Genomic DNA, 25,850 nt, shown 5'->3' with positions numbered 1-25,850 from the left:
TAAAAAAAAATAATTGAGAATTCAAATCCTTAAAGGTCCAGCCTTTATTAGGTGTTTCCATTCTGCTTTTTTCAAGTACCCTTGTGCTATCTAGGGCACAACCCAGACAATGCTGGAGCAGCTAGTCAATATTTTATCTTGCCCTCATTCTTCCGTGCTTCGTTTGTTGAGCTGTATTCAAACCGCGCTTGAAGATGGAATTAATAATTACTGCTGGGCTTTTCTGTGGCACTCACTTACTGCTGTAATATCCAAGTCTTTCCCTGACCTCCATGTGCCTATACATGCATACAAGGTTGTGGGTCTGCATGGTATTTTTACAGTTACCCTGCAAAGAAAGAGAAAAATGTTGTCCTGGTTCACAGAGGTGAGGCTCATAGAAGTCCAGGTCACAAGTTTTAGGCTGGTCTGGGACTGTGAGGTGACTCAGAATTATAGCAATTTATTCTCATTTAGGGTCCAACAATCACTGAAACTTCATGTTTCACGGAAACTCCAAGTTTTGAGTGCCTTGGTGTCTTACATTGCCAGTGCCCACTGTTGTGTATGGAGAAGTGAGAAATCAGTAATTTACAGTGCAAGTTTTGTGTTCAGTGATTTACTCAGTAGCTCTCAATCAGTCCAAGGAAGCAGCAGAGCTGAACCCTCTTCTCCGGTGCAGTATTTGGCTATGTGAACCAGGACTTGCTTGCTTTTCTTCCTGCCTGAGTCATTCAACTTTGTCAAAGATTATAACCTGTAGAGATAGATTTTTTTATTTTATAATGCCCTGGCCTATTCTTATAACAGACATAATTGTCACTGGGATGCTTGAGGCATTGAGCCCCATCAAAAATGGTAGCATGAGCTGGTAACTGAACTGTGATGAAATACATTAAAGCCTAGGGTGCAAGCAACTCTAGTAATACGGTGTCCTAACTCTTGAGTTCTTGATTTTGTATTCTTGGCTTCTTTAAATGTCATTTTTTTATATAATTTCCTAGACTTGCAAAAAACCTCAGAACAAACCCCAACCAAACATATCAGAAAAAAGTATCAAATAATGTGATCAAAAAAATTTTCCTAATGTTACTCTTGGAGTCAGATGAAGTGGATTTTACTGAAACCCTGTAAGAATGACATTTCAAAAAGGCTCCAAGACCAGCCCAAAGATGAGTGTGGAAAATTAGAGATGGACTTGGGATAGAAAGAGCTGATCACCTTACTGTATGCACAGCCAGCTCAGAGCATAGAAACAGAAATAATTTATTACTCTTTTAGTCCCCTCACAACTCTCCTCCACCAGTAAATTTCCTTCTGCCTCCATTCTTTGCTTCTGGGTAAGACTAGTGGTAGAGCTTTGCTGCAGCAGTTGCATGGGGCAGGGGAGGAAATGCTTCGCCATGGCATGGGCAGGCAGAGTGGTGTGGTGGGGACAGGAGGATTCTGCACTTCTCATGGGGAAGAGCTCCCCAGAACCCAGCCATGAATGGGGAACACCACTGGGAAGGGTGTCCTTTCCATCTGCCCGTCCTGGCTTGCAGATGGTGGGGTTAAGGATGGAGCAGATGGGGGAATGCAGATTGGGAGGTGCAGATGGAGAGGTGCAGATGGGGCAGATGCAGAGAGCCCCTGCCTGCCTCTCCACAGAGGGGCAGGGGAAAGAGGAATGGCCTCACAACTCTCCACCTTTTGGGAAACAGTCCCAAGCCCCTCTTTTCCCTCTGTGGTTTTTATATCATAGCATACCAAGGATTTGGTGCATCTGAAGCACACCCAAACACCCCCAAAACCAACTGATACTGTTGTCTGGTGTTTCCCATGTGTTTAACCCCATTCCAGACCCCTGGAGGGGCCCGAACAGCTCCTTCCTGGGGCTGGGCATTTAGCGTAGACATCATCTTTGCTCAATTCCTTCACTGAGGGTGATATTCACCCTGAGCAAAAGGCCAGCACATGACCAGTGCACCACTTTAGTCCCACTTAAGCACTATTTTTAGGGTGTAAGTGGGGGAGGAGGCCAGCAGGGAGGGAGCATAGCAAAAGCAGGTGCTGGTCCTATATGCAGGGTTAGATTTTCACCCCTGTTGCCCACCAAATTGTAGACTACAATAAACAGGGAAGATATTTGGTTTGCCAAGCACATCGCATGCAGGGATTTTTAGTCCTTGGAGAATAAAATATCTGCTTATTTTCAGATGTATCAATTACTGCTTTTGTTGCAGTAAACAGATTAAATGAGAAAAGGTCAAGATGCAATTTCAATCTGTGTAAGAACATAACAAATACTTTTCTCAGTAATCAGATATAGTAAATACAAGTACTTATTTACTTGTAAATGTTAAAACATTCACAAATTATCCTCTCAACTTCAGCAATACGAACTTAACCATCAGATTTTGGAGAAAATTTACTTTTCTCCTCTGTGTTATTCTAGAATATGTGTACAGTTGTTATTTAAACACTGTTTTGTTAATGGGAATACATGCAAAAGCAGGAGAAATAGGAATAAGAAAGAGTGTATATTTTGGGTTTGACAAATAAATATTGTTTTATATTCTAGAGAATAAGATGGTAGGTGTTTGCAGAATGAAAATCATCCCCCTCCAAGAAAACCCCCTCAAAACACCAAGAAAACTGTTCGTAAAAGTATCTTGCTGGGTGAATTGTTACATCATTTGAGCAGTTCAGAATGTGTGAGGTAAATTAGCTGTTCTAAATGTACCATGTGCTGGATTTTTCAAGCAGATTTTTGCATTTATGTTTTCACTAAGTCTTAGCTAATTGTTATGCCTTTCACCTTGAATGCCAATTGTAATAATAATATTACATCTGTAGTCTATTTCTCTGTTCTTAAATTACAGCAATCAGGAATACTCACTAGGTAAAATCCTGTATAGTTACTCATAAGAAAATATTGAAATCAGATGAAAAAATAATGTTTAGCTTGCATATTGCCTTAGCCCTGGAGAGCTGCCAGGCAGTCAAGGTATTATTAGAAAATCTGAGCAAATAGCTTACAGGGGGAAGAGCTGTGAATGTAAAGCCATCAGGTACTGTCGGATCACTGGATTTTAGGCTGGAATTTCCTTTTTTAGTTCAGTAAAGCCATTTTAAAGTACAGCACAGTGGTTCAAATGTGTGGGGTTTGGGTTTGGTGAGTCAATTTAAGAAGCAGTGGTACAGTTTTGTCATGGGTGTTTTCCAAAGGGGTCAGGTGCTCAGAGGAGGTGAGTAAAGAGTTTTCTTGGGGAAATGCTCCCCTTGGCCTCCAAGACTTCAGGTGGAGGAGAAGATGGAGACCTAAGAGATGGAGACCTGGGTGTCTTGTTCAGTCCAGACTTGTCAGTTTCCACACCCCCCAAACTGCTCTAAAACAAGGGTCATCCCATTCAGGAGCACCAAGGAAAGATGTTTCTAACCATTGCTCTGACAGCCCCTGGATTCAGACTGGGAAAAAACAGCAAAGGAAACACCATTTATTTCAAAAGCAAATGTGAAATCATTTGGCCCAAGCTAACGGTGACTAGCTAATTAGTGACACGTGGGGCACTGAGCAAAATAAACTTCAAAAGCTGGTATTATTTTAGTCACATAGATACTTTTTTGAGAGGAAGTAGCATTGGTTCCCACTGCAGAGCATCAGACAGTACAAACAGAGTTTACCTGCCAATAATCCTGACTAGCAAGAGGTTAATATGCAGCCAAGAAAAAACCTCTTTTCTCTCTTCTGGGGTGGTCTCATACTCAAGAAACTTTTTTTTAGTTGGTGCATTAATGTGCTGTAACAAATGTGATGTCAGGTGCCAGGGAAATAAGGTGGAATAGCACCCGTGCAAACATTTTCTACTTGCTCTTCTCTCCTGCTCTGGCTTTGCTCTGCAGGATCAGGGTAGGGGTCAGAATGCTTTGCTTCCTTCTTATTATTTAAAAATACTGAGATTCAGGTGTGCACCATCTCGAAACAAGAGTTTGGCTTTATAAAAGCACCCATTCAGGACACTATTGTGTTCTGGAAATGCTGCATTGGAAGTAAGGGGAGTGCTTTGCACTGTCTTTCTAAATGCAGTTCGCAGGTCTTGGTTTCTTTTTAGTGCAAGGAATATCCTTGTTATATGTATTAAAAAAAATTACATGCCCTCAATATATGAAAAAAAAGAAAGACAGAAGGGGAGAGTAATGGCTTGTCATTGCTTTGCAAGTCGGGCTTTGGTCTATTTTTGTGACAGCTATCTGAAGAGTGTTTACATATAGTTTGCCTTTCTGGTATTTTGTGCTTGCACAGACCTGATCTCCACCCATTTTGTGTCAACAGTTGCTGAGATAGGTGTAGAGTGATTAACCATCACAAACTGAAACAGCAGCATGTGGAGAAAGGTGCCCTCAGAGACCCTCTCGCACTTAAATCAGATGCTTGCTCCAGGCTGCACCTGTGTGAAACAAACTGCCTGGTTGAAAGCTCAGCCTGAAATAGTAAAAATGGGGCAAATGTTGCCTTTTTCTTGGTTAAATCAATTTTCTCTTATCAAAAATGAGACACAGCCAGAGGGGCAGGGTGAGGATGTGCTTTTGAGGGTGTGTGTTTTGCCCTGCCTACACTGGAATGATTTTGGTGTAAGTGATGCATGGCTGGCTACACCAGCCTTAGCAGCAGCCAGGATTCTGCCTTTTCTTTGACTTTTCAAAAATAAAGAAATGGCAGGAGATGCTGAAAAAACATTGCTTTCACAGTTGTTCAATGAAATCTAGGTCATGTAACAGTTTCATGGATTATTTTGTTTCCCTTGCCCAGGCACTGTAGTCCTTGTGTCTTTTTTGGCTAAGGATAAAGCTCAATACCAATAGCTGCTTTGGAATTCAGATTTATTCCAGAGATGTCTGACTTCCCACCTGGGTTATAAAGGTGGTTTGTACCATCTGGGGGCTGATCCCTAAGCTTTGTCTGTCCCCTGTCTCACAAATTCTTTTAATCTTCAACATTCCTCTGACTTCCCTGTGTGTGTTTTGTTGGTGTTGTTTTCAGAGGGTGTCTTTTCTTCTGCCCTGAATATAATGCTGTCAGTAGTAGGATTAGAAGCAAAATGAATCACTTCACTTAATGGGAAATTATGTTTAGATAAAGTAGATTACAAAGTAGGCTATTAGTAGTGGTTAGAAAACAATGTTTTGAAGTGGGATGTCTTGGGGCACAGAGAGTTTGTTCAGAAGTATGGGGTTGTTTTTCAGGTTGGCTGTGACTCAGAGCTGTATCTTTTGTGGTTTCTGGGAGAGAAAAAAAAGGAAAAAAGAATTCAAACCAGTTTTTCAGGTGCCCACATCACACAAAATACATCAATGTGCCTGTATTTGTTGTCTTGATTGTGGTGGGGAAGACACAACCACAGAAATAAAGCTTCCCTCAACACCCCAAACCAGTGTCTTGGGTTTTAGACCAGAATGATGTCAAAGCTTATTTCATGTGCAAAACACTGGTCCCGGATATTTTCTCTTTAGGGGCCCTGAGAGTGTTTTCTCCCAAAGACACTTGTCAAGAGTTTGGGTTTGGCCACCCTGGGCTTTGCTTCTCCTTTTCCTGCAGGCTGCAGGAGCTGGTGTGGGGTGACTGTGTGTGGAGTTACTCCATATTCCTTCATTGCCTTTTGGGGATGAGGAGGATGAAGGAATTCATCCAGGAGCATAGACAGGTCCTTTCTCATACCCTTCAGTGAGTGGGAACATGTTTAAACCTGCAGCCAGATGTGGGAGCAGCCTCTCTTCTTTTGCTCAGGCTGGAGGACAAGGCACAGCTTCCAACTCCCATGCTGTATGTGGGGTGGACGGGGAGGGAACAGGGAAAAGCTGTTTGGACAAAGCTCACCATCTGATGTATGGAAAAACCTTGGACCTCAAGGAGGACCCCCTGTGTTTAGAACACTTGTATGGCATGAGAAAGCTCAGAGATCATGCAGGCACTTCTCACAAACTCTACATTCCACTAAAACAGACGGTATGCTTAGTAGATAGAGGACATTAAACTGCTGAAATAGGGAGGAATGTTCTCAAAGAAATAGCCAGTATTTTACTATCAGCTCTCACCCATTCCCAGCTTAATCCCTGCCATCAAATGGGGCCTGGTTTGCTGGTTTGCTGTAATCTGCTGAAGAAAAGCTGCTGGGTTGCACTGCTGGTGTGCACCAGATCAGGACCCAAGTTACAGAGTCCAGAGAAGCTCTCCTGAAGGATCAGATGGGAAGTTGATGTTCAGACCCTTCTTGGAGTGTGCAAAAACACCGAGCTGGGAGATGTGCATCTCAGCCTTGGCTACTCTCAGAGCTCTCAGAGAGCCTGCACACCCTCTGTTACAAGTGTTTTTGTGGGAGTCAGGATTTTGTCTGCCAGCATGTTGTCTACCCAACCACTTTGTGGGGCCAGTGCTGTCCCAGACAGGAGTTAGAGCAGCCTTAGTGCCGCTCTACTACATGAATCCTTGCCATATTCCTTAAAGGCTAATTATGGCACATGGAGATCAGCAAAGTACAGCTGCCCTGGGATTTAGGAGCAGGGAAGAGACAGGAGGTCAGCTCTGCTGGCACTTTGCCATGTAAAGATTTCCCCTTACATCATCTGGCTGCTGAGGGCGAGTTTACATCTGCTTTGCACCCCGAGGGAATTGTGGTGTCAGGGAATGAGGTTGCTGAGAGTTCTCCCCAGTGCAGCCAAGACCTGCAACACTGTTCTGACTCCCTGACATTGCCAGGGAGATGCCTGGATACTGGATCTGGATTTTCACTGCAAATGTTCCATGTTGGCTAAGCTTTTTTAGGAGGAGAAGGAGAAGGAGAGCATACCAGAGAGGCCAACAGCAGCTCACCTGTGATATAGAAGAGCACAGGAGATGAGCAGAGCAGGAAGACATATCTCCAGGAATCTCTTCCCCAGGCACAATTGCTCTTCACTCCTCCCCAGCAAGTCCCTTCCATAATTTTCATTCAGAACCAGCCAAATGAATAGAAATAGGCCTCAGCTCCATCCTGCTGGAGAACGGGCAAAATTTTGCAAACCGTAATTGTTTGCTGCCCAGCTCTCTCCTAGAAAGACTCCTCAAGAAGCTCTGCAGAGAGATGGAGCTAAGGGAGCTTTTGGACCAAGGGAGAAGCAGGGCCAGGAGCTTGTGTCCCACCTCAGTAGAAAGCCAGCAAACATCCCTTCTGTGTCCAGAGGACAGGCCACCCCCAGGGTCACTGCTACCCCAAGGCAATCACCATGTCTGTGTTTTGTCCCATGGCGCTGGTACTGATAGGACGGGGGGGGGGGGGGGGGGCTTTAAATCGAAAGTTACTTTAGAAATGGGGTTACTTTAGAAATGAGGGAGAAATTCTTCCCTGTGAGGGTGGTGAGGCACTGGAACAGTTGCCAAGCTCCCATGCTTAAGGGCTCGGGAGAAGGGGAGGTGGCCAAAGGTGGAGCTGGTGCGTGCTGGGCCAGCCAGAATGTAGGGCATAGCCAGGTCTCTTACAAGGAGCACATACCTGATCTCATCTCTCTGCTTTCTATTTTTGCCCTCGATATGCTCCCTGCATTAGCAGGCATGGTTTGGATAGAGATTTGATAGCACTCTCCTGTTTGAGAGCAACTTTTCTGAATGCACAACATGAATCCATTGGTGGGGTCACATAGTAATGCTTGAAGTCAGAAGCTATTTTAAAAACTAAATTGCAGAACCACACATGGCTTTCATTAGTGCTTTACATCAAATTTGTCAGCTAATTAGTGGTTTTTCATCACTAGTTTTTGCATAGTATTTTATTTAATTCACTCTCCAATATTGTCTTGCGAATCCCCTCAGCCCTATATACAGACCCTGGCACTGGTGCTGTGCCAGCAGGGGAGGGAGGAAGAGGAGAGCTTGCAGGAGACCTCTCTGATGCTCCTGATGGATGGGCTCTCTGTCTTTGGAGTATATTCCAATATTATGTGTCTGGAGTGGGCGGTGAGCAGCCCTTGTACTCTCTTCCCTCCCTACCTCCATTTAGTGTAAATGATGTATTGCAGTCCTGAACTGTCTTTGGTGAGGAGGAGGAGGAGAAACCAAGAAAAGTTGCCAAACATGATTTCATAAGGTTTGACTTTAAATTGAACAAAGTTTTTTGAGTGTCTTGGATTTTTTTTTTCTTTACAAATAAAGGGAGTACAGAGAGCATGCATTGCTAATGACTGCTAGTTACGGGTCATTAAGCTCACTAACTGACTTCAGGATCAGAACTTTCTAATAACGGCAGTAAGCACTCTTTTAACATTTATTTCTCATTTTAGGGATGGGGAGATGTGATTACCATTTGAAAGTCTGCAGTTATTTTTTCTGTTCATAATTACAGAGGCAGCTTGCTATTTTCAAGGCTGTTTTTAAAACATTTGAAAATATTCGGTGAAATAATTTCTGTGTTGGTATGGGGTTTTTTTCTTTTCTTTAACTGACTCTTTTAAAAATCTCTGGAAAACAAACACAGAGAAAAAAATGAAAATATGTTAAAATAACGAATAAAGCAGTTACTGAAGTGTAATAATCTTGGTTTATAGCATGCTTTCCATTTAAATTGGTTTTATTAGAGATAAACCTGTTAAGCGTTGAGGAATTAAGCACTGAATAGAGAATGTTGTTTTGCTGCTGTATAAATGAAGGATCCCACTATGCAGAAAAAAGTGAAACTGGTTTTACAAGTGAATTATTTGCCAGTTTAAAGTACTATGTTTACTTTGGCATCTGTTATAAAAATGATGATTTGTTTGTTGTCAAGAGGGATACTGGTTTTCTTCAGAGGGGCATGAGAGATTTTAGCACTGGGGTTTGTAGGTAATGTGGGCTTTCTCATTTTTCTTACGCCTGGTTTGCTAGAAGGAGCTCAAGGAGAAAATGAGGCAGAGAGATTTTCAGGAATTTCTTGGCTCTACCAGTGAAACACAGACTTCTGGCATGCAGTGCTTTGGGACAATATTGAGAGGGAGCAGCCTGTGACTCCAAGTAGCAGAAGTCAGTAATGGTGTGAAACTCTCCTTATTTTGGAGGGCTGGGGACGGAGAAAAATTCAATAGACTGCGAAGTCTCAGCATCTCCTTTCAGACAGCTGGTCCTGGAAAATTTCATTCAAAGACTGCAAATTGGAAGTCCCCACAATCACTCTGTCGATTCTTGAGCAAAGGTGACTTTGGAAATTCGTGACAGCAGAGGAAGGTCTTGTTTTATTCACTCAACAGAAGTGAAACACAAGGGGAAGGGAGAAAGAACAGATCTGTGTGGAAAATGTCACTTGGGCTGTAACCTGAGCCTTAGCGAGCTCTGCCTTTCGGAGGGTTTGGTGACCCTCTGAAAATCCTTGTTCTCTGGCTGCTATTATTGTAGCCATTTTCCAACTAAAATAAGTCTTTTGTCATCACTAGCCATGCAGCTTCTTGCTGAGAAGAAACAAAACTTGTGCGTGGCAGCAAGGGCGGCCAAGCTGAAGGTCAGAGTGCAGAGGCAGATTGCTGCATCCCCGGGGCTGGGGCTGGAGCTCACCCGTGGGACCAGCCATGCACCAACCAGGGAGTCTGCCCGTGACCTCTGCAGACAGACCTCAGGCAAGAAGCCTAAGAGAAAACATCCCAGTAAAATGCAAATGGGAGAAAATAGGGTTTCTTCATCCCCTTTAGGGTTATGCAGGTGGAATTGCTGGGTTTTTCTTACTTTTTGGGACATGGCAGAAAGTGCAATCCCATGTGTCCGAAAAGAACAAGGAAAAGTTAACTTGAAAAAATTAGGAAATACTTCAAACTTCTGTGTTTGCCCAACTGTTCAAATGTTTTCTCCATGCCAGATCCTTCCCTTTACAAAACAAAACAAAACAACAAAAGAAAAAATCCTCTAAAAAAAAAAGGAGGAAGGAAAAAAAAAAAGGCAGCCCAAGGCATCGCTTTGCTGAGTGCAACTTGTACACTGAGGGATATTATGTTGTTGTGCCACTATTGATCCAACCCTTTTGAGGCAAAAAACTCAAACCAAAAAATCCCCTTCCTCATCAGAGCAAAGATACCACGACACAGAGCACTGGTGTGGGGAAAAATACTTCATGCAAGCCTTTGAGCCTGATTGGCTCTTTACTCACATGAGTAAGGCTATACATCTCTCGTAAGTTTTACGCTGAATTGTATTTTAGTAATACTCCATCTCAGTAGTAGTTAGTATGCAAATACCTTTTTTAGGTCCTGATTTCTCTGAAGTTTTAATGATTAGAGTGATTTAGAATTTCTTTCTCTTAAGATAGGTGAATATGAACATTTGGCAAAAGGGGAAGGGAGATTATTCCTGTTAGCTTTTCTGTTCCATTGTTTTTGCTGATGTTCAAATCAGCCTGGCACTTTGGAAATTCAAAGAGTGATCAAAAGATCCTGGCTGTTCTCTCAAAGAAAAAAACTGAGAGCATGAAGAAATTAACCACATGCCCGTATATTTCTACAGCAGCAGCTAATTTGCAGTTTTGCTTGCAAGAAGTTCTCAAATGTGATTTATAAACATCACAGCCTGTATTGTGCTCTCTCAAGGCAAGCTACGTTAATTGTTTTAATCTGATAAGTTCTTACAAATTCTAGGTTTGGGATGCAGGAAGAAACTTGAAAGTGAATACTTTCTTCTATTTTTTTTTCTTTTTTTTTAAATGCTCAGTGGTTTGGAGTCTACTATAATGCAAAGTAAAGCGTTGTGTTACAAAGGGAGGGAGGATGGGACAGAAGGTTAAAGGGCATCCTGGAAACAAACAGCTGGACCAGTTTATTTAAACAGATACAAGGATGGGGAGCTGACCTCCGTTTGACTTCTAGTGGGAGGAGCAAGAATGTCATTTTATTACTTTGCCCAGAAGGAAAATGTTCTTGTGTCTGAATTCCCCCCAAAGACATCCAAACACTGAGCTGTTTGGCAGAATTGCTACTTATAGAAAATACTTACACAAATGCATAGGAAGAAGGTAACTGTTAAGTACCTGTGTGTAAAATGTTCTTAAAGCAGATATCCCAAACCATAGCATGGGGCAAACAGGTGAGATTATATTTTACCATAGGCACATCTTGTGGATAATTATTGGTAAGCTCTAGATATATCGTTTATTCTAGGATATTAGTATATGAACAATACTATATATATAGTACAGTTTATTATTTTGAGGCACCCCTCCATCTTAAAAGTGCTTGTAGTTTGGAGGAGAAGGAAGAAGTTGAGGTTGTACGTGCCTAATGTTGCTCAGCATTTATTTGGGCTAAAACTTATTTCAGTGACCAGTCACTCTCAGAGCTACCTCTCTTCTCCTGCCACACTACCAGGTCCTAGCAGTGGGGCTAGAGAAGGATGGAGAAAACACAGCAAGAGCCTTGCCAGACTCACAAAAAGAAATGGCTGAGGCACTAGGGTTTTGTGGTGTTGTTTTACTTCGAAGAGTTACTGTGAAAATTGCTTTCTGCAAATGCAGATTACAGATATTAAACAATTTTCTAATTGGTCATGGAGCTAAGGCAGCTAATGGGGGGAGAAAAAGCAGGTTTTTTTTAATTGCTTTTTTCACATGTTGTTTGTGCTACACCTGTGCTTATAATGAGAAAGGAAAATTAGTCTAACCTTCTGCTCACATGATTCTAATTTTCATGGTTTGTACAAGATAATGATAAACTGATTTGCAACACTGTTTGCTGGAGTCGAGAGGGGGTGCTTATTGGAAATGTGTAGAAAAAATTGATCCAATACTGTTGCTGACAAAACATGACCTAGTTCAGGTGTAAGGTTTCCAGACTGGCTCCTGGGTTTGGTGCCTTTGAGCCTGTTTCATCAAGACAGGTTTGATAAAGACTCAACATCTTGATTAATTTTTGCAGGAGTTTGGGTAATGGGTGTCAGTGGGGAATGGGAGATAGGAGGAGTCTGAAGTCACTGTGCTGGTCTTTGATGAGGGCAAAAGAAACAGCATGGGGCAGTGGTTTGCTATTCTTCTCTCCTCTAGTGAAGGCAAATGGGTGGGCAGAGCTGATTCCCGTGGAAAGATCCTGGTGGCTTTATCTCTGTGGTAGGAGAGCTCCTGCTAAGCCACCCCAAGCAAAGGCAATGAAAACAAGCATCAACTATTCCCTTTTGTGGACTTTCCTATTCCATTTTACAAGTGTGCTATGATTTAGCCCACACTCACACTTCTTCCTTTACTAGTAAATATCGTGGCATACATTTTTATTATTCTTTTTCTCTCTCACAAAGAGCGCAAAGTCTGGTTATGTAGCTTTGCCATGACTAAGTCTCAATGTAGATTTTTTCCAAATGGATTTTAAGTAAACTTTCTGCTAAATGAAACCTCAAGAGAGATTCTTCAAGTGGTCTTCATTCAGACAGGTTCCCAGCCTCCTGATTTCAGCACCATGAGGAGACCAGGGTACTTGTGATCTATCCCCTTCTTCTGTTTTGCTCCAAATTATTTTGAATATTTCCAAATAAGCATTGCAGGACTAACTGAGGCAAAGAGCTACAAAAACACAAAGAGTGGGCTGCAGATAGCTATTTTTAAAAATGACTGCACCTCCTTTTTTGTTATTTCCAAAGATCTTCTTTTCATTGTTCGGGGGGGGGGAATTTTCAGTAGTCCAGTAATTACAGTTTAACAAGATGTTTGCTGTAAATGGTCAGGCCTAGCTGGAGAAAACAGGATTATAAATTCAATTACTGTAAAGCTATGACCTCGCCTTGACCCCCTCAGACTTTGCATAAAGAGAGGGAGGGGGGAAAAAGCCCACCAAGAAATGGCTAGGAGGAATGCTTGGCTCTGAAGTCCCCAGCAGTGTGACTTAGTGGTGATAAAAGTCCAGACATTCCCTCATTTGATGGGGTTCTGCCATCACAGTTCATTATCTTAATAGTGGGCATTAAAAGGGAATCAGGTTTGCAAGAGGTAGGGACAGGTTTTGATAAAGAAAAAAATTGGAAAAAGAAGTCAGAGGACATAAGGCAGAAATGACACTAATGAGGGGGGAGGTAGCAGATGCCCTCATGAGCATCTCGCCGGCTTCACACATTTTTGTTTTTTTGGTGCCCCATTCTGTATTGAGAAGAGTGTTGCTGGCATTGTTTCCTGAAAACTCAGCTAATTCCCCCATGAAAAGATGAAATGGAAGTGTCCAATTGTGGTAAAAAGCAGGCAAACATAAATCAGCTTGGAAACCCCAAGGTTGTGCTCTCAAAGGTCATCCGGGTTAGAGGTTTAGCAGTATTTGCATCCCCATGCAGCCTGATGGAGAGCACCACAGTAAGGCGAGAGGGCTTGGGGATGGGTGGAAGACATCCCTTCCCTAACCATTTGCTTTCCTCTTTTTTCTTGCAGGTTTATTAATGCTAGAAGAAGAATAGTTCAGCCCATGATAGACCAGTCCAATCGAGCAGGCAAGTCCCCAGCAGTAACTGTATTCAAGCCACACAGGCGAAAACCATCCTCTAGCCATTCACCAGGAGGTGCAGTACCTGGTGAATAAGTGAGCAATGAATGCTGGGAATGACTGACAATTAATACGCAAGCAACTTTATTTCATTATGACTAATAATTTTGGAAAAAAAAAGACATTGAAAATTCAAAAAGGGAAAGTAAAATGTTCTGTTCCGTGACCAGACTTTCTGAACACGATCCAAATTATTCTTGTATTTTTTTAGTCATTGTTTGGAGTTTTCCTTCCCAGCTCTTTCTGCTCCTGTGACCACTCCCTGATGCATGGCTTGGTGTGGAATTGCTGTAAACTTTATTACCTGTCAAAAGGGCAAAGGGGTCAGAATCACTTGTGGGACTCAGTAAAGTTCAAAGACGTTCAATGAGGTAGAGCTTTATGTGCTTTAATAACCCAAGCCAGCTTACTTCTGAAGCTAGCTTTTAATGTACAGTGAAAACCTCCAGTTCAGGTAGTGGGTAGTGGTACTTGTATAGGGTTGTTTTGTCTTTTGGCTCTTCTTTTGGGATTGCTGAGCACTTGCTGTTTACTTTGGGGGTATTTATTTCTATTTTTTTAAAAGACTCAACATTTCCACACGTTGGCTCTATCTGGGTCTTGTTTTGTGGCTCTCTGCGGGTGTTTACCATCAAGGATTATCATAGCCCATTACTCCCAGTTGGTTTTGTTTTCTGAGTCTCCCTGCCAAATTCTCCAAATCCATTGTCCAAGATGCCTTTGGGCCACACTTCCTTTTCAAGTACATTTGATTATTTGTCATTAGACGTAAATATCTTGCATGGACCTGTTCAGGTCCTGCCCTTTGAAGGCACAAGGGTGTAATTTAACACACTGAGATTTCAGTGTGACTATTCCAGCCATAAAATCCTGCTCCTATACAGGTTTTTGCATTGACGTCAGCAGCGGCAGCAGCTGGAGCCAGGGCTCCTCGTGTCTCAAGATTTCAGTTTGCTAACTTCGTTTCCAAACTTACAGAAGAAAATCAGGCCATAACCAAGTATGCCTGTTAGTCCAACAGCTAAATTCGCACAGTAGATGTTTTCCCCTCTTTTTAGAGCTGGCATCAATAGCCCATGGGTGGGGGGATTGTGTCCTGATGCCATGAGAAGAGGTGACCATATTGGCTGTTGCTAAAAATAAATGTTCTGCACCTTTGCAGTAAGTCAAGGAACACCCTATAACCCCGATGGGCAGCCAATGGGAGGTTTTGTGATGGACGGCCAGCAGCACATGGGCATCCGAGCGCCAGGTAAGCCCCTGGGCAGCATTGCCCACTCATGGGTGGCCTTGGTCACACCACCACAGGTAAACACACCTCCACCCTCTGCCGCTGTCCCCGCTGCCTGCTTGCCTCACCTGTCTTCTGCCTACCTTCCACACCACTGGAAACCAGGCGTCTCCTTGCTCGAGCGGTCCTGGACCCTCTGCCGTGCTGTGTTTTGGAAAGGGGCTTTTGGCACTATCTGTTGACTTTGCTCATTTTCTGGCATCTTCTTGGATTTTTATCTCCCTCTAGGACCTATGAGTGGAATGGGCATGAATATGGGCATGGAGGGGCAGTGGCACTACATGTAACCTTCACCTAGGTAACCAATGGCAAAGCCAGGGGGAAGTAAGTACAAACGAGGTCTTTGTTCTCACTTTGTCCGAGGGATATTTGTCTTCTTGCATTTCCCTATGTTCTCCCTGCCCATAGCCTCATGCTTGTTCCTTCCTTTCCATCCATCCATCCTACGCCTGGGCTCCTTTGGGTTTTCTCTCCCTCTGGTTCAGCTCAAGCTTTCCAAGCTCCCAAACCCCCCGCGCGCGCGCGCGCCGTACATCGATGCTGCCGTACATCGACGCCGCCATACATTGATGCTATTATCCATCCCCGAGCACATGACAAAACAAGGAGCAGCCAGGGAGGTGGGGGAGCCCGTCGTCTTGGCAACAGACTGATTTGCAAAATGTAAGCGGTCTGCAGCAGCACAGGGAGAGGAAAGAGCATGTCCCCAAAGTGTCATAAATCTGTCTAACCGCAGTTGATGCATGAGTTACATTTCTCCCGCTAACCTGCAAGACACCAAAAAAGCCAAACAGAGACTTCTCATGGGGTAGGGAAAAAAAAAACCAAGCAAAACCCATCAGCTTCACTTAGTTGCATTTTGGAAAGCAATGGATGAAACTTTGATTTTTTCTTCTTTTTTTTCAAGTTTATTTCTCTTTGTCTGTCCGTCATAATGGGATTACGTGTGGCAAAGGAAAAAGAGAGAATACAAAATAGAGGTGTGCGCAGCAGGCTATGGAGCTTAGCCCAGGCTAATTGACTATATCCAAATTAAGTATGCCATCACTTGCAGTGTGACAAATGGATTTGACTTATTCAGTATACAAAAATAGAGATCATTAATGCAATCTTCAGTGGCAGACCTCGCAAAGGAAGCCTAGAAAAACTGTCCCAGTTTTTTTTTTTTCCTCTTGTCTTTTCCGAGGGAAAAATACATTATATAAATTTTTGGGTTTTGTTTTGTTTTTTTCTTAATAGTTAAGTGGTTTGAAACACCAAGACACTTGGTACCATGTTTAAATGGTGCCTTATTCTGTTTTCTTGCTTTTTTTCTGGAGTTAAAAGAGTTATTTCAGCATCTTTGTTGTGCCCCCAGCCTGTATTAACATAGGGTTTGAAGTTACCCAGGGCAAGTGTATTTCATAGTAGTCTTCTCTGAGCCCAAGTCAAAACTAAGTTTTAACAATTAGCTGTGAAAACATTCCTCTGAGCTTGGGAATGCAATAGCCTTATTACCTCATCATGAAAATTTCTAGCTTAGTTAATTTAAATATTGTTTCTTAGTTTCTGGGTCAATTAAATTTAAATGATGTATTTTATGCTTCGTGACCAATTAAATTAATAGGTTATTACAAAAAATATTATCATCTTTTTTGATTAAAGAGCTGTGAGTACAGTATATTTTATAAGCAATTTTCATTAGTTCAAAACTGTTCCTTTAGGCTAGATTAAGCAGCTATTCATTGCTAGAGCCTTGAGACCTGATTCCAAGGTGTTCGGCGCATTCACAGCGCGCTCTTACTTAGAACTAAAGCCAATTGAACCTACTTAGCAATAGCGTATGCCTTTCACCCTTGATGATTATGGAGCTTATAGCTCTCCGAAACAATACACCTGTCAGTTCCCATCAGCTACAGCAATCCAAGCAGAAGGCAGAGGCCCACAGAAAGCAGGAGGTTTTATTGTTTTAGGTCCAATTTTTTTCTTATTGTTCTCCCAAACCCACTGAAAGGTTTGACTGAGTTGGGAGTCTGATTTTTTTGCAGCCAGAGGTAATCAGGGGGGTAAAGAAATAATTGATAACTGTTATTGATTATGTATATATTTTTAATGTGTCTGAAAATACAAGTTTGATTTAGCAATCATACTTAGTAATCCTATCAATTTCGGCTTCATATGAGGCCTTTGTTCAGTGATGTATGTCCTTGCTGGATTGCATCTCTTTGAATGGCACAAATATTTGGGACAGATTCCAAGAGATCAGGCTCAAGAGCTAAATAAATAGCTGTTGATAAACCTTGACACCTATTTAACCCATCGCTTCTCCAAGTCCCTCATTAGCTGCTGCAGATTCTCTGCCTTGTATTCCCAGCGTGCTTTTACAAGTGGGGAGGTGAAGGCAGGTGGCTGGAGTAAGGCCATGGGGAATGGAGCCCACCTGAGAGCCCTCCATGTGGCATTAGCCATCTTCAGGCTGGCGCTGCTTCTGGCATGCTTCCAGATCAGGAACATCTCCATTACATACATTCCTAACCATAAAAGCAGAAAGCTGTTTTGTCTCCATAAACTCTGTATTTGGAAGGGAGGGGATGTTCTTGGGGGTTCTTTGTGACTTGGGGGCCATTCCTGTTGCCATCATTGTGAGCCCATACACAGACTCCCAGCTCCACAGAGGCAGCGGCACTCACACGCCCATGACTCCGCGCCCCGCCTCGGGCTGGAGCCCGGCCTCTCTGTGCCCCAGCGGAGCAGCTTCGCAGCCCAGTGCCACAGCCAGTCCCCACCATTCACCGCCACCTCTTTCTCTCCCTTTGCAGGGCTGCAAAGTATGCCAGGGGATTATGTGTCTCGGGGTAGTCCAATGGGTATGAATATGGGACAGCCAAGCTATACGCCGCCCCAGATGCCCCCCCATCCTGCTCAGCTGCGTCATGGCCCCCCCATGCATACCTACATTCCTGGACACCCTCACCACCCAGCGATGATGATGCATGGAGGACCACCCCACCCTGGAATGCCCATGTCAGCATCAAGCCCCACAATGCTTCATACCGGCGAGCCAGCAGTGAGCGGACAAGTGATGGACATTCATGCTCAGTAGCTTAAGGGAAATACACGTTGTCTGCAGCAATGGTAGATTTCAAACATTGTCTTTCTGCAATGACTATGGAGTTCTTGGCGTCAACTTTGGACCAAGGGACGTTCCAATTCTTCACAGGGACCCTGAAAAGCAGGAAAACACCAACTGAAGTCAACTTTTGGGGACATGCTGAATACCTATATAAGACATTAAGAAAACAAAGAGTGAAATATTGTAAAATGCTATTATACTGTTATCCATATTACGTTGTTTCTTATAGATTTTTTAAAAAAAATGTGAAATTTTTCCACACTATGTGTGTTGTTTCCATAGCTCTTCACTTCCTCCAGAAGCCTCCTTACATTAAAAAAGAAGCCTTACACTTATCCTGCAAATGACAGAAAGGGCTTATTTGCAGGATTTTTAGAGCATTAAAATAACTATGTCAGGCAGAAGAATCTTTCTTCTATCCTAGGATTTCAGCCATGCGCACTCTTTCTTCCCCCCCCCCCCCCCCACCCTCCTCCTCTGTCCGTCTTTCTTCCCTTTCTCTGCCTTTCTCCCCATCTCTCTCCCTCTCTCTCTTTCTAGCCTGGGGCATGAATTTGCATGTCTAATTCATTTACTCACCATATTTGAATTGGCCTGAACAGATGTAAATCGGGAAGGATGGGAAAAACTGAAGTCATCAACAATGATTAATCAGCTGTTGCAGGCAGTGTCTTAAGGAGACTGGTAGGAGGAAGCATGGAAACGGAAAGGCAGTGTATTTGAAGCCTAATTGTCACATCAGAGCATCCTTGTCCCCATGCAGCAACCACCACCTTGTACATCACTTCCTGTTTTATGCAGCTCAAAACATGGACTGAAGATTTATTTTTAATATGTTGACTTTCTTTCTGGGCAAGACATCGGTCATGTGTGCATTTTTTTTTCCATAGTCCCATCATGGAGCATTTATGTATACATTGTAAATAAATTTTGTGCAAAAAGGACTGGAAAAATGATCTGTATTATTGCAATTTTTTGTAAAAGTAGCAGTTTGGTATGAGTTGGCATGCATACAGATTTACTAAGTGGGATAAGCTAATTATACTTTTGTTGTGGTTAAACAAATGCTTGTTGATAGCCTTTTTCTATCAAGAAACCAAGGAGCTAATTATTATTAATAATAATCATTGCACACTGAGTCTTAGAGTTTCTGATTGAAACAGTTTGGATTGTATAATAACTCAAAGCCCAGTTGTAGTAGTTTGAGTGCAGTAATGAAATCTGAATCTAAAATAAAAACAAATTATTTTTTGTCATGGTGACTCCACTGCTTGCAAAATTTGTTTCCTGTCCCCATGCAGTATTTGTAGCCATTCTATCCCAGGCTGAGAGCCGAGCATCTACAAAATTCAGCTGGCTCTGGAGATGTTACCTATCATTTGCTATTTAAATATCAGCGTCATATTTAAAGAATGTAAAACTAATGCTACGCTGCATAAAGAAACTTTCTTGGAACTTGCACTGTAAATTGTCAGGATGGGAACTGTTGCCTTTTAATAAATGTAATATCGTAGGGCATTATTGGACAGAAACTTGTAAATAGTGTTAACCCCCTCTCCCTCCCAAATTATAGTCTAATGCACAGTTCAAATTATTGAGTTTCTTACTGGAATTGAGCATACTGAGGAAGGAGGAAAATAAAACTTGGCAAACATTACCTGGGTAATGCATATCTGTAAGGGGATGAGGTGCTGCTGGACTTCTGCGAGCAAGGCCAGTGCAGACCCTCATTAACCAATTTCCTCTCGTATTTGTGCTTTCTGCACCACAGCCAGTGTGACTGGGAGAGCTCCAGCCGGCCTGTGCAGGCTGCGAGACCTCGTTTGCTTTAAGTCAAGTCACAGCTACAGAAGAAAAAATAGAGATTCCCCGGGCTAGGAAAATGACACAAATATCTTAATTAAGGCAAAATAGTGCAACCCCCAGCCAGCCAGCCTCTCCCAAGCCGGGCGGCACCCCCCGCGGGAGGGGTCCCGGGTTGCAGGGCAGACTCCCGGGGGGCCCCTGCTCTGCGCGTCCCCTGGGGTACCCCTGGGCTGGGCGGAGGCAGGGGTGCAGGCAGAGCTGCAGGCAGGCAGTGCAGACCTTTCTGAATGAATCAGGCCACCAAAGGGGGACCTCTCCTCCCCGGCTGGGACTTCCTCCCACAATTTTTTTTTTTTTAACTCTGAATTTTTTAATTTTTTTTTTTTTTTTTTTGCCTCCTCTTTTTCCCCCGTTTTTTTAAAGGGCCGCTGTACCGCCAAGGAGGCTGAACATCCCGGCTCCTTCTTTGTGAGGCCGCAGTAATGACATTTTTCTGCCAAAACGTGGATGAACGGGGCTCGCTTTTTTGCTTTTGTTCTTTGGTTTTGTTTCGTTTTGTTTGTTTTGTTTTTATGTGTTTGGGTTTTTTGGGTTTTTTAAAGATTTCTTGAAAGACAAAAACAAACCGCCCTCTCGCAGGCGAGGGCACACGCGTCCCTTCTCCTCGCAGCCGCCGCGAAGTGGGGCACAGACCTTCCTCCATGGGACCTTTTTTTTTTTGAGGGGGGCACATTTCAAATTAAATCCAGTATTACATCCCAAGACATTTAATCAGCTGTAATTATAACACATTCAAAATGAAGAATATGCCTTGACAGTATTTTTATTGTTATTGTTCATCGCATGATGTTAGACAGCTTCAGAGGCACAGGAAAGAGAAGTAAACGGGTTACAAATAGGGAATTATCCCTCGTTTAGCATTAAAATTCATTTAGATAAAATTGCCACAAACATTTAAATGGGAAGATTAGTTCCCCCTCACGCCTTATTGCACTCTCTCAATGGCTCCGTTAAGAACATTTTACACGTTGGAAATTCCGCCTTTTCGGGCCGCTCGCTGTTTCCTAGCTACCCTCCTTTCACCGCACCGGGGGGGCCCGGAGAGGCCCGGCAGGGCCGCCCGGCTGCGCCTCCGCTGCTCTCCGCGGCCCTGGAGGCTGCGCGGGGGCGGAGTGCGGGAGCGGGCGCGGCTCGCAGCCCCGCTGTCCTGCCGCTGCCCGCCGCCGAGGAGCAGCAGCAGCAGGAGGAGGAGGAGGACGAGAAGAAGGAGGAGGAGGAGGAGGAGGAGGAGGAGGAGGAAAGCCGTCTTCGACTGCCATCTCTTGGGGGCTCGGGAGAGTGACCGGGGGGGGAATGCGGGGGCTTCGGGGCGGCCCGCGGAGCGCCGCGGATGTTGCGCGTTGCCGGACTAAAGTTTGAGCAGCCTTCAGCGACGCTCTGTTTTGTTGGTTTTGGTTTGGGGTGGTTTTTTTGTTTGTTTTTTGTTTTGGTTTTCTTTTGTTGTTGTTGGGGTTTCTTTTTAATTTTTTTTTTTTATATTGGCCCCGATTTCCCGCGTCCCCCTCTTATTTTTGTGCCTCCCCCGGGCGCAGTGCCCCGCGGAGCCGGGTGCGTGCGCTGCCGCGCAAGGCGAGCGCAGCGCTCTTGCACCCTTTCAGCGGCTGGAGAGGGGCCAGACCCCTCAGCGCGGAGTTCGAGCGCACCGCTGCGCGGGGCCTGCCCTGCGTCTGGTCTGGGCACCCTCACCCCCAAGCGGGTTTTTCTGGGGGGACAGCAAATTCCAGCCAAGCTGAGCGGGGCAGACCTCGTCCCACTCCAGGCAGAGGGACTCGCGTGGGGTGTGCCTGCCCTGCCGGCTCGCCCGTGCTACCCGCAGCCACTGGTGCTTTTGGGCTCAGAAGCGGCACTTTTCGGCCGCGCTGTGATTTCCACTCCTCGCGCTGTTGCGCGTAAAGTTCCCGCTACTGGGGCCTTGCTCCGCGCGTCCTAAACCTGCGTGGAAAACAGAAAAATACTTTTCTACTCCCCTGACCTTGCTACGCTGCCCGTGATGATAACGTATATATATTTATATTTATAGCCATATATAAAATCGAACGGACGTTTCCCGCAGGCCGGGAGGAGGCGGCTGTCCCCGGCCGCAGGCAGGGACGAGCCGTGCGTGGCGCGGAGCGGGGGCGATCGCGCCTGGGGTGGGAGCTCCCGGTGCCTCCTGGAGGCGGCTGCTCAACTCCCGGCCCGGGCTGGTGCTTTATGTGTGACAGCCAGCAAACCCTCCCCGTCCCTTTAATGCGTGTGGAAATACCCGCATGCCTGTGTGGCAGCTGCTTCCAAAGCCCCAACTAACTCTTTTGGAAGAGCAGGGCGAAAAGAGTGAAAGGCGAAAGAAAGACTGTTCATTTTTTTCCTTTGGTGCCATTTTGGATGTCATCTGTTACCTTGGTGACTGTGCTCAGCCCCCAAAGCCCCTGGATTGTTAGGGAAAAAAAAAAAAAAAAAAAAAGAAGCATGCTATTTCTGCACCGTCATTTATCACTGTCACCGCATAATGATTCCCCTCGCAGCTCCTTATTGATGTTTGTAATTGCATTATCTCATAAAGGGAGGGGGTGGCGGGCCGGGATGATCAATGGAACCGCGCCGTGCATGCCGGGGTCAGGGGCTGCGGGAGGCGGCGGGCCCCCCCGGACCCTCCCGGCTCCGGACCCCCCCGGCCCCGCTCCCCGCCTGGCAGACAAGTCCCGGGCAGCGCCCGGAGCGCGGCCCCGGCAGCCGGCGTGCAGAGCCAGTGCAGCTCCCGGCGGGGCCGTCCTGCTGGGACCCCCCAGTCCGGGGGGTGGAAGTGGGGGGAAAAAAATAGGGCTCTAGCAAGGGAAAAAAATTAAAGTGGGTGTAATGTGATTTGGCTGGGAAAAAAACCCATTGGTGAATTCTACCCCCAAATCCCGAATACCCGCATGAAGGACTGCGGTGCGGGGGTGCTGCGGTGGGACTCCTCGGGGGCCCTTCGCCGCGGTATCCCCTCGGCCGCGGGGGATGCGCGGGGCCCCCGAGGCGCGGAGTGGCGGCCGCCCCGGGGAAAGGTCCGGCGGCGGGGAGCGCTGACGGGCGCACCGGGTGAGCTGGGGAGGGTGGAACAGGACGGGCACGAGCCCCCCTCGGCGAGGAGGGGAAGGTCCAAGAAACGGGGCTCGTTTTCTGCATTTAGCTGGTTTTTGTACCGGTTTCTTTTTGCCGAGCGCTCTTTAGAGACGGCAGCGCTGCCGCAAACCCCCAAACCGGAGCAGCCCACGGGGGATTTTCCTCCTCTCCTTTCTCTCTTCCTCGCCTCTATAAAGATTACCAACGAAGTAAAGATTAACTCCATTCTCCCCCTCGTCGCCGCGCAAAATGAACTCCATGCACTGAACCCAAAAGTTCAAAGAATTATTTCCCAGCCATTTTCCCAGAGGACGAGCCATTGCACCCCATAACCCGGACTTGGGGGTACCAAAGCCGAGCCAGAACAGAAGGATGCTGGTTTTGCCACAACCATCCTAGGCAGTCCCCGAGCCTCCCTTTCAGGCGCCGCGCTAAACCGAGGGGGGAGAGCAAAATCCTTCATGTCCTTCACCGCATTGATCAGCTCTCTCCCCAGGTTTCCCCCTCTTTAATCTTCCCTTGGAAATTTAGCAACGCTTTAATTTGGAGGTAATACAGCCTAAGTGTTATTGCTCTTTTTCCTATACCTACATATATAGAGAAAAGGAAAAAAAAATACACACACACACACACATATATATATTTTCCGTATTTCTTCCAGGAATGAGGGTTGGCGCTACCAATAGCCTTGTAAAAAATCGCCGGTTGTCTGCTTTTACGTAAACATTCATGATTCCAAATAAACTTTCTAAAAATTTCAATTTGAAAGTGAAGCGGTCGGCACTTCAAAGGCATTGTACTTAAAATTTCAAATGTGAACTAATCCAACTTAGCTATCTTTTCCCTTTTCCTCGTCTGATAGTTTGCAATCTGGAGCTCCATACATTAAAAAAAAAAATATTTAGTGCCATAGCCCACGGTTAAAATAGTGAAAAATTAGTCTCGTTTCAGAAATTATTTATTTATAGAACGAACATGATTAAAACATAAAAAACACACAAACTGCAGCTGCAACAAAAAAACCCCACCGTGATTTACGATTATTAAATCTTTGATTGCCATGTTAATGTTTCTTTTTCTACCTTTCATTTGCATTTTAATCTATCGAATCTTTACAATTTTGCTGCCTCCTACTCGAATGATTGATTACACATCTGAAAGAGGGAAAAAAAATCCTAAGCTTTCTAGGCGAGCTTCTATCTTTCCTCCCCCCTTCCCTTTGCTGGTTTGCTTTCTGAAACCTTCCTCAACAATGTTAATGCAAGCAGGACAAATTAATTATGCTCTTTTAAATGTCAAAGGTATAAATAAAAATGCTTCCACCCCTCCTTTTCCTCTCCTTTGCTTCTGCCCCAAATGGGAATATTTTTCCAAGCCGCTTGTTTTAAAAGCAAGAAGGAATCACCCCGGTAAAATACAATTAAAAAAAATACTTGCAGCATCCTGAGTGTAAATAAATATTATTGCGTGGACATTTATCTATGGAATAGGGGGGGGGGGGAAAGAACCAGAGAGGCAGCGGGAGTCAGGGAGCCGTGGTGAAATCTCCCTGGCTCAGCGGCAGTGCTTTCCTTCTCTTCTCAGCCTTTGCTCTGGGGCTGTTCCCCGGCGCCCCCCCCCCCCCCCCCCCAAAAAAAAACCCTCACACAAGAAAAGGGGGTGGTCATCAAGGTTCAGCCCGCAACAAGAGAGGAGCATCCCTGTGGGCAGGGGTAGGGGGTAGAAGGAGTGGGGTGTCGGTGTAGGAACGTGATGGTCCCAAAGCAGGGGTCCCACCTGCTGGCAGGGGGTGCTCAGGCGGGGTTGCCCATGGGGGACACCTACCTGGGGGCCGCCCACGGACGGGGGAGACCCACTCGGGGAATGTCCACAGGTGGACACTGAGCTGGGAGATGCCCATAAAGGGGCCACCGTGCCGGGGATATGCCCTCGAGGGGATGCCCACGGCGGGTCACCCAGCCAGGGGATGTCCACGCGAGATGGGCCCCCCGAGGATGCCCGCCCGGCGAACGGGGCTGAAGGCAGCCCGCGGGAAGGACTGGCACCTGCGGGGGCCGACAGGCGCCTCTTTGGGGAGGAATCATCAGGAAAAATGGAAAGGAGAGCGTAGGGCGGGACAGGCGGAGGCAGCGGCGCGGAGGCTCCGCACCTGCGGGCCGGGAGCGACCCGCGAGGGCCGGGCAGACGGGGAAGATTTAGAGGCGAAGAGATGGCAGATTGTTAAGAAAGTAATAGTAAGGTGTCCCATATACTACAGTTTTATTGTGGGGTAGTAACTACTAGATTTATTTATTGCCGAGGCAATATAGTAAAGATAATGACCGCAAACTCAAGATAAATGCTTACGCCCATAGCTGGTCAATTCTTTTTTATTTAAGAGAGTGATCCGGAGAGGTGAAAGTCATCTTCTCCCGACCACAAATATCAGTCTTGGTTTCCACCAGGTTATAAACATGACATGCAAATAATGGAGCTGCTGCCGGGCGCGGAGAGTTTGGGGTCGGGAGGTAGGGAGGTGCCCCTTCCCTTGGCATTCCCCCTCTCCGAAGCACCCGCAGAGGACAGCACCGAGGCGAAACAACTGGGGAACGAGTCTCCCCACGGGGGAAGTGGGGAGAAGGACAAAAACACCCCACCCTCTCAAGCCCGTGGGGAAATGCCACTTGCGAGGGGAAGCGCCCGGTTGTGCTCCGCACCCGCCGCCGCCCCCGCGCCCCTGCCCAGGGCGATCGAGTGTCAGCCCCACAATGGGCGCTTCTACTCCTGGGCGCTTTGATCCTTGCACGGCCGGGGAAAAAGCCACCTGACAGCGATCTGCGACGGGCGGGAGAGAGGAAGAGAGAATGAAGGGAAAAAAAAAAAAAAAGAAAAAAAAAAGAAAAAAAGGAGGAAGAGTTGAGCCGTACAATTTCGTGGTTTGTGAGCAGGGTAAAATTATAAGGTTGAAAAGTGCGAACAATCCTCCTCAATCTTTTACAACACCAGCGCTGCTCTCAGCCTTAGCCAGAACCTCCCTTTCTAGCCGATCGTGAGTTATCCTTTCCCCAG

At 45.4% G+C, this 25,850-nt stretch overlaps 1 protein-coding gene and 1 long non-coding RNA gene across 6 annotated transcripts in view; one reads left to right on the top strand and one right to left on the bottom strand.

Moving 5' to 3' along the window:
* Positions 1-19,111, top strand: part of MEIS1 (Meis homeobox 1) — a 108,097-nt gene extending 88,986 nt beyond the window's left edge. For 4 of the 5 annotated variants that reach the window (XM_077175974.1, XM_077175975.1, XM_077175976.1 and 1 more), the window contains 4 exons: positions 13,341-13,399; positions 14,615-14,704; positions 14,972-15,067; positions 17,542-17,681. In XM_077175974.1, the coding sequence (XP_077032089.1) occupies positions 13,341-13,399; positions 14,615-14,704; positions 14,972-15,030 (208 nt within the window). In that variant the 3' untranslated portion in view covers positions 15,031-15,067; positions 17,542-17,681. Of the gene's footprint in view, positions 1-13,340; positions 13,400-14,614; positions 14,705-14,971; positions 15,068-17,541 lie in introns of all 5 variants that reach the window. The other variant, XM_054629744.2, reaches the window with a different exon arrangement.
* LOC143693617 (uncharacterized) lies at positions 13,388-17,548 on the bottom strand. The gene is made up of 3 exons (XR_013181509.1): positions 17,163-17,548; positions 14,827-14,974; positions 13,388-13,756 (listed from the first exon to the last, which is right to left on the bottom strand). It is a non-coding gene; the product is annotated as an uncharacterized LOC143693617 (long non-coding RNA).
* Positions 19,112-25,850: the final 6,739 nt, after the last annotated feature.

This window comes from Agelaius phoeniceus, chromosome 3, assembly GCF_051311805.1.
Source record: "Agelaius phoeniceus isolate bAgePho1 chromosome 3, bAgePho1.hap1, whole genome shotgun sequence".
NCBI lineage: Eukaryota > Metazoa > Chordata > Aves > Passeriformes > Icteridae > Agelaius > Agelaius phoeniceus.
The sequence above is the reverse complement of the archived record's forward strand: the minus strand, read 5'-3'. Positions and strand labels throughout refer to the sequence as shown.